This window comes from Pollicipes pollicipes, unplaced genomic scaffold, assembly GCF_011947565.3.
Source record: "Pollicipes pollicipes isolate AB1234 unplaced genomic scaffold, Ppol_2.1 Scaffold_6138;HRSCAF=7277_pilon_pilon_pilon, whole genome shotgun sequence".
NCBI classification, from domain to species: domain Eukaryota; kingdom Metazoa; phylum Arthropoda; class Thecostraca; order Pollicipedomorpha; family Pollicipedidae; genus Pollicipes; species Pollicipes pollicipes.
In genome coordinates, this window is record NW_023596818.1 from 20457557 (window position 1) to 20466329 (window position 8773).

At 55.4% G+C, this 8773-nt stretch overlaps 1 protein-coding gene across 3 annotated transcripts; it reads left to right on the plus strand.

Annotated features, from left to right (window-relative positions):
- The first annotated feature begins 2032 nt into the window (after positions 1-2032).
- AQP (aquaporin) lies at positions 2033-8271 on the plus strand. 3 transcript variants are annotated; one of them, XM_037230007.1, is made up of 5 exons: positions 2033-2311; positions 3771-3948; positions 4572-4764; positions 5373-5593; positions 6793-8271. In XM_037230007.1, exons 2-5 carry the CDS (start codon positions 3783-3785, stop codon positions 6981-6983), a joined length of 771 nt encoding a protein of 256 aa, XP_037085902.1. In that variant the 5' UTR covers positions 2033-2311; positions 3771-3782; the 3' UTR covers positions 6984-8271. The 3 variants fall into 3 exon arrangements, with proteins under 3 accessions (XP_037085902.1, XP_037085901.1, XP_037085903.1); XM_037230006.1 differs by having other exon boundaries at positions 3774-3948; XM_037230008.1 differs by lacking the exon at positions 2033-2311 and adding an exon at positions 2895-3008.
- Positions 8272-8773: the final 502 nt, after the last annotated feature.

Below are 8773 nucleotides of genomic sequence, written 5' to 3' on the forward strand. Positions count from 1 at the left end.
AGAGAGAGAGAGAGAGAGAGAGAGAGAGGAGAGAGAGAGAGAGAGAGAGAGTAGAGAGAGAGGAGCGAGAGAGAGAGGAGAGAGAGGAGAGAGATGAAGAGGAGAGAGGAGAGAGAGAGAGGAGAGAGGAGAGAGAGAGGAGAGAGAGAGAGAGGGATTATATATATATATATATATATATATATATATATATATATATATACTTAAATGTATATATTCGTACCTCTAGACAGTATGTTCTCAATAAAGTACGCAGATGTTTATCTTCAGTGATGCAAAAATGAACTATGCATGGGCAAATGCATATTTTTAGCTTTTGTGCGTTTGTTTGATTGCTGAAATCACATATTTCCCTTATTCGGCAAGTCATAGATCAGTTCGCCAGTTCGCTGCGTTGAATGCGCTCTGTCTCCTGTGCAAATCACATCACAATGTAATTCACAGGTGTGTATATCCATCATGAGTGCATCTACACGGAGCACCTTCTCTGCTTAAATCCACTCGCGAGTGGAATTACACAGAATGGCGCTTCTGTGTATATCACGTCATGAATGAATTCACACAGAACACCTTCTCTGCTTAAATCCACTCTGGAATGTATATACACAGAATGGCGCTCCTGTGTAAATCCACTCAGATCTGAGCCGATTTACTCCTGAAGCCACGCTTGTGTAGATCTACTCACAAGTGGATTTACACAACAGCGCGTTTATGTGTAGATCAACTCAGATCTGAGTCGATTTACACAGGAGTGGCATTCTGTGTAAATCCACTTCGTAGTGGATTCAAGCATAGGAACTGTTCTGTGTAGATCTACTCATGAGTCGATTTACACGCACTGGGAGCGTGTATATCGACTCATGAGCCGATATACACAATCCCAAATCAGTACTACCATCTGGTTTCAGAAATAAATCCTACTAGACCACGTTTTCAAGGATTAGTGCCCGCGCCATATTCATCGAAGTCAACGTGCCTGAACATTTGCATGCAATGTCTTTTCGTAAAATGCATAGTTATTCTTAAATAAATAGCTATCACCTGAAATGTTTACGTTAAGCTTATAAATCGGCAATAATCTCCAGTTGTCGCCGTACTGCAGTACCTAAATGGAGTGAAATATGAAAATAAGGTAACGTGAGGAGAGCAGGCGCCAAAATTTCGCTGTCTCTACTATGGTCTTACCACTCGTTGGCTAACCTGCAGATCCATAATGTCGGACGGGTTAAGTGAAAACGGTACCCAGGGAATAATACCCTAACAACCCTTATATATCCTCAAGACCATTTCCCAGGCGAGATATGGGCTACCACTCTTTGACTGGCGGAAATGGCAAAGCTTGGCAGAAATCGTCCCATTTTACATGGAAATCTGCTATTTTGAACTGAAATGGCGCGCGCTGCATTTACGCCTCCTGAGGCTCACCCCTCACTTGATTACATGAGCCCCACGACTTGTAAGGTTTTTTACGCAGCGAAGGCAAACTGGCTCGGATTGACACCGAGTCATTTGACCTTGAGGTATGCGAGGACGGCGCTCCCTCCCCACCGCCCGAAACTGCCAGCCGGCGAGTCAAGGGCGCCACCAGGCCACCCCGCCGGTGGAGCGGGGTCCAATGCTGCCCAGCTGGTACCGCTGGGCACGGGCTGATTGTGCCTGCTCCAGGGTCAGTCCACACGATCTGCTGGCGTATTTACGGCAGACTGCAGTGGGTGCGGAGTGGCGCGTTGGTGATGGCATATCACAGCTCACTCCTGCTAATGCTCGCTGTCATAGCCCATAGGCGTAAAAAAGTGTCCCCGAGGATGGGCAGTGGGGAGGGGGCGGCACCGACACTTCATTCGCGAAAGCTTAAAAATAACCGTAAATCATGCATGTAAGAATCTACTCCACAAATTTTCCACCCCCAGATTTTACGGGTGCTACGCCCGCGCCGGTTGTCGGTCGACGTCACAGTTACAGTGGCGTCGCGGCCGCCCGACTGGCCAGCCACGCGCTGTGGTAGTGTCTGCGCGTACTCAGCGGCGGCCGGCGAAGGTCGGCAGACGCCGGGGTGGACGTGCCGCGCTGGTGCCACCGGCCGCCGCACTATCAGACCCAGATCCGAACCTTGGACCGAAGGCGACCCGCTGGCCGGCCGACGCGGCGCCTCGTGAGCGACCCTCCAAGCCGCGCCGCAAACGTAAAAATACCGGCGCAGAGGGGTGAGCCGACTCAAACGATATCGGCGCCAGTGACTGCCGGGGACGTTGCGGAGCACCTGCTTGCCGACAGGCGCGGCGGTCGTCCCGGCGCGCCGCGCACCAGCCAGGTAATGTCCCACGGCCTGTCCTCCGCCGGCCGCGCGGCTGCGCACAGGCCAGCCAAACGGTGGGGCGACGACATGTTTACTGTTCGCGTCGCCATCAGTTCTTAGACGGTGACACGTCCGACTGTAGTGGTCGCCCAGTCCTGCGCGGCTTGTGCTCGCTTACGCGATTGCCCCCAACCGTCATAGACTCGTGACCTTTGACTGTCTGCGTGACGCTGTCGCTGTGGCGGGGAAACTGTGGTGCACCCATAGCGACAGGGGGGGGGGGGCAAAATCATCCGGCAGTGTTTCGTTTTAAAAATTCGCGCGTCTGGCGAGAAATACGCGCCATAATGGTGTCGAACACTACCAACTGTGGCCGTAGTCTGTCCCTGGTCTCTACTGTTTCACCCGCGCCCCGCGGCGCCTCAGTCACCTGGCACCTGTGACTTTTTCGTGAGACAGCTGTTACATCATACGGCCCGCCAGTTGTAACGAGTTGGATCTACCCGCTTCCTTGGATCCACCCCAGCACAGGGGGGGGGGGATCCAAGGAAAGGGGGCCATGGGGTATCACGCTCCCCCTTCCCCCGGGACGCAAGAGGTCACTTCGATCTGCGAAGGGCAAATGAGGGTCCAAAAACCGGTCAAACGGATGTAGGCTGTTAGCCCAACGCGCTAAAACCGGGTGACTTCGCGTCTCCAAGCGACCACGAAGGTACGCAACTACAGGTGAAGGGTCCACGAGCAGCAAAAAAGACCTCTTGCTCATTGAGTGTTTGCGATTGAAGAGATTTTAAAACCATCACACACCATTTGGAATGTTCCTCAAATCATGCGTAGTGTCAGAGTCTGTAAGGGTTCCCACCAAACGGAGCATGGTAACAGAGTCGCACGTGTGGTCAACAAAATTACAGCGAAACCAAGGAGCCCTCCCGTCGTCCTGAATCATTTTGAGGTAGGCGGTGCACACAGCACAATTTTTTCCTAGGCACCTCTATATTTCCAGTTCAGTTAAATTAAGCGGCTTCTATTCCAGTAAATATTGGTGATCGCACCCGTTGCGCCCGTGTCGAGCTAGGAAAAATTGCATGAATCCAGTCAGTTGCATCACGTCGAATACCACATCGGTAACACGACTCTGCAAAACTCGACTCCCCGTCTACCGGAGCGGTTCGTCCACCAAGGCTCCTCTGTGGCTGCTGGCCCGTGCGGCGCCGACGCGTGACGCCGTGGCTGTTGGTCCAGGCGGCGCCAACGCGTGATGCTGTGGCTGCTGGTCCAGGCAGCGCCGACGCGTGACGCCGTGGCTGCTGGCCCGTTCGGCGCCGACGCGTGACGTGGTGGCTGTTGGTCCAGGCGGCGCCGACGCGTGATGCTGTGGCTGCTGGTCCAGGCAGCGCCGACGCGTGATGCTGTGGCTTTTGGTCCGTGCGGCGCCGACGAGTGACGCTGAGCCGGTCTGACCGTGCTCCGGCAGCAGAGCGCGGCCATGTCGCTGTCCGTCTCCACGGGGATCATCATGCTGATCGGCTTGACGGCACACCTGCTTCGCGTGGTGGTGCGCCGGGCGGTGACGGAGCCGCAGGCGCAGCGGCTGCTTCGCGAGGTCATCGCCGCCAGTGAGCTGTGCGGCTGCTGCTTCGAGCTCGCCATCGGTGAGTGTCTCGGTGCGAGACGCTTGCGTGACGCGGCTGCGGGCGGCTGTTGGCTGCCTTTGGGGAGGGTGCGGCTCTTGACCGCAACAGCTGAGAGACTTCTGTCCGCGGGGCTAACTTTTTATCAGTTGCGCTCATCGTTGTTCGTGATCTGGCCCTGTTGTGAATGCCGTAGATTCGAAAAATGCACTTCGGCATATAGAATTCACTTACAAAGAGGCAGCCGCCGCACTTGGCATGTTGCTGTGTCAGCATTGTAGAAACAACACACGTTTTGCACCAAATTTTCATCGACAAGGTTCTGAATGGACATCGCAGTGGCCTTCGCTTGCTATGGCGTCTGTCAGCGGCCGTCAGATTTCCACCTCTCGCGACTCTGTCTGTTCGCGCCCTAACACTTCTGAGAGGCCCTCTGTGCAGCGTCCCACCTCCCGCGATGCCGTCTGCCCATGTTCTAACACCTGTCTGGCGCCCTCTGTTCCGCGTCGCACCTCTCGCAACTCCTTCTGCCCACGCCCCACCTCTCGCAACTCTTTCTGCCCACGTCCCGCCCTCGTGTCTCTCTCTGCCTACGCCCTAACACCTCTGTGGCGCCCTTTGTGCCGCTTCTACGCCACCGGCAGTCGCCGACACGTTCGGCGTGATCACGTACGCCGTGTACCTCTTCCTGGTGAGCATCTACTGGTCGCTGGCCTGGGGCGACGCCAATGCCTGCCCCTACCTGCAAGTGGAGGAATGGTGGCTGGGCAGGACACGCTTGCCAACAGTGCTGCTCAGGATACTGGCGGAGGTGGCCGGTGGCTGGGCCACGTGGAGGTCAGTGCTGCATGTGCAGTCCACGGACTCGTGGATGCAAACACGTCGACTTCCCTTGGACGCTAGGGTGATACAATGTTTTATTGTGATGTTCTGCTTCGAGGCTATGGAGTTCGCGCTATGGTTTCAGCCTGGCTATGATCAACAACGCAGTACTCCCGAAATCCTGTTTAACGTTGCTCAGTGCATAATTTGGTTCGGTTCGTCGGAAAATGGCAATGACTGGCGATCTAAGTTTGCATTATCCTTGGCCCGAACATGAGCAATTCCTGACACCTTCCTTTGCTATGGTTTGTTTTTGTCGTCTATTTTGGTTGCTTGTAGTTTGCAAGCAATGCAGATCGCAATGCTGTATAAGGTGGTCAAAAATGGCAGACCGGGCAGATCTGACTGGGCAGGTACCTTTGGGTGCTGACCTGATCTGACCCGCCTATCCGGGCCCGTACAAGCAGTTGACTACCAGCTACTGGGGGCCCCACACAATCGGATGGGTGCGTCCCGCTTCTGACATGACCTAAGCGGAGGACGCGCTCGGGTCCATTCTTAACCTGGCCCTACCCAACCGACCCGACCTCACCCGACCTGCCCCGACCTGACCTGGCCGGCAGGTATATCCGGCTGCTGTGGCGGCTTGAGCTGTCGCCGGCGCACCACGACCGCTGGCTGGAAGAGTGCTCGGCGGACCTGCAAGTGTCGCCTCTGCAGGGCGCCCTGGTCGAGGGCGTGGCAGTGCTGCTCTGTCGGCTGGTGGCCCGCTCCATGGACGACCTCGAGCCGCGTTTCGCTGTCGCCATCGACTCGCTCTGTGGCACCTCGCTCGTTATCGCAGGTCGGTAGGCTCATTGTGTGTCCACGTGGGAGTCAGGTTCAGGTAATAGAATCGTCGGAGTTCGGTAGTTTCATAACACGCTAGAAAAACGATCATCCCGATGCAAAAAACAGCAATGCATCCAATGAATCTACTTCCTTAGCACCCAGAGCACAGTTGTCTAAAGAAATGCAAGTTGCGAAACGACATAGACATGACGTTGTTTTTAAGTAAAGCAAGGGATAACATATGTCTCGGTCATTTCGTTCGCGTTATTCTCTTGCTGATTTGGTGATCTTGCGGAATTTTGACGAAAGATTTCATTGAAAATTCTGATTTTACTACGCATGACAGCCTAGTCAAATGATTTTGGTTTGACTTGGCTGGGATTAGGTCATTTCGGTCATTGGTTACCACTTTAGGGCAGTGGGATGAAGAAGAGTGGAAAGTGGGGGGGGGGGGGAGGGGGCAAGACTGCATGGCCTGGGAGCCCTCCGCCGAGATTTGGCCGGCACAGGGACCCCTCCTCGGTGCGGGAACTCGGACGGGGTCCCGCCAGAGGCACAAACCCACTATTGACTGCTGCATACACCTCGCCCTGATACACGAGGCCTCGCGAGAATGCAGGGCGATGCGTGGATAAAGAACGATGGCCGCGTGAGCCAACTTCTGAATTAATGACATTCAAATCGGCGAGCGCGTACAGGCGTCCGCCCAACACCTCAGCTGTCCTCCAGACTGCCGTCGTCGACCTTGCTGTCCGCCGACCATGCTGTCCGCGGCCCGCCGCGGCGTTCACCCTGACCGACGACGGCGGTGTGTGGCGCTGACTCCAGAAATGCATAACGCCGCTGCTGCCAGCCAAGAGCACCAGCGGCGATGTCGTGCCGTTCTATTGTAGCTCCTGGCAGCGCTGTGCAGGCTAGTTGGCAGCCTTGCCAGCGCCCCGGTTCACTACTCGCCTCACAGATGGCGCGCCTGTCGGTACGACTGGGCTCGCAGCTGATCCTACTGTGTTTGAACCAAACGGTAGGCCTCAATCAACCTGCCTTGTGCTGTGTGGTGATTGGCATGGCGTAGTTCTCCGCCAGACGCGTTTTTAGCAGGGCAGACAGGGGCAAAACGCACCCCTAACACGCTCAGCCTATCATGGCTCACGCCCGAAAGCACCCGCAACTGGTGCTGACGCGCCTGTGACCTCTGTTCCGGGGCGTCGGCAGGCTTCAACTACTCGGGCGGCTACTACAACCCGATGCTGGCCAGCGCGATGAAGCTGGGCTGCCGCGGCCACTCTGTGGGCGAGCACGTGGCCGTGTACTGGGGCGCGGCCACGGTCGGCGCCGTCGCCTCCACCTATCTGTACCCGGTGCTGCGGCCGACGCTCACCAACCGACCGCTCAAGCGAGAGTAGGGCTGGCGTCGCCGCTCCGGCCGGGGTCACCGAAGCGTCTGGCCGGATCGGGGGCTGCTGATGCTGCTGCGCGCGCTGGCAGACGGTGCAGGCTGAAGTCGTGCATTCAGCTCCACGGAAGAGGAAGGAACTGTGGCTCAAACTCAGGCAGGCGGGCAGCGCGCAGACCGGGCAGCATACAAGGGCAGACTGCAGGAAGCCAGGTCGAACTATGTTTTAAACCCCAGGATGCAGATGGCGTTGCGTTCGCTTGCCATTCATCTCAGTACGGGGAATGTGATTCGAACTTTGACTGGCAGGTGGCGCTAGTGGCGTACAGTTTCTAGAGGCGTGGGTGACCTGCGGCTCAACATCCATCTAATGGGCGAAGGTAGCGCTGTCCCGTGTAGGAGACGGGTCAGAGAGACAGGTGACAGGAGATAGGTTACGGGGACATAACGCCGGTCTGTTGGCAGGCCCCGTTTGTCAGCTCATATGATGTGTGCTTGAGGGCGGGGGGAGGGGGGGGGGGGCGACAAGCGTGCTACTTAGCCTCGTGACCCTGACGTCTTGGTCGTCTGGGTCGCATTGAATCACACAATACGTGCCTTTGGGCTGTGATTGATTGCCATGTTTCACATCTGAATTTGTACCAGCGAAACTTACGACTCCGCGTCCTGTCCTTGCTAAGCATTTTAATCGTTATGCCCATAAGCCTCCGTTTTCCCATCCTCACATTTGCTCAACACACGCCCTCCCGGTAAATAAAAGTATCGATGGGATGCTTGGTCATATAAACGGCAGTCACAGCCGACACTAGTGTTTTGATAGCATTATGAAATTGCTTACCAATGCGCGTTCATTCTCGTAACGCCCAAAGCAGTTATGCAGTGGTATTTGCATCTGTGGCAGGTTGTTGTGCAGTAATACGCATGGAACGTGAAGAGGGAGCCATGAGAGGCGAGAGCGGGGACCGGTCGCGGGACGAGCGAAATCGGAGCAGTATTGAATATAGTGCAAAAAGATGATGACATGACTCGCTCTCGTTCATAAAGCAAGTTTGCCATCGCTGCATGACATTGAACGCCATCACGTGACTGCGACCGATCATCGCACTCCCTGGAGGGCCCGTCTGACCTACCATGTGCGATGGAAGGAGCAGACGCAGAGAGTTTGGCGACGAACTGTAACAAGAAAAAGAAATATTTTGAGTTTGTTGTCTGGTGTTTTATAATGCACAGGCTCTATCGCAATGACAGGTAAAGTCATGAACACAAAAACGCATAACACAGGAAATTGTAATGTTAGTGAGCAGGTCAATATCACCATAGCAGTACCGGCATTAGACACAGTGTGGCTATAGAAAACGATGCACTGCGCCTTGCGGTCATGGTTTGGGTACACCCAACAGCCAAAGCTTATACGAAAACTTACAAAACGTAAACGAAATCGGAAAGCGTGAACAGCGTCTTGAAAATCGCATTGTGTGTCGCTCTGCTTAAAACGTTAAGCATGCGCCGGGTGTTGTGTGGCATTAGTTGGGAGCTATGCAGGGCGGTTATATCAGCTCCTAATTTCAGACTTCAGCTGAGTACCGAACAGCGTGGGAAAAGGACTAAAGCTGGCCTCCCCGGTCCCAGACCGGAGCTCGGCAACATGCCGTGAAGCCGTGAAGCTGAGATCAGCCAGCGCCAACGACCCGAGCCGCAGGGAGCCCTCAGCTTCAGGGAGGCGACCTGCGGTCTCGAGAGCTGGTACCCCTGTGTCTCAGGTCGCGGCCGTGCGAGCCTGAGCACGAGGACGGCGGCAGC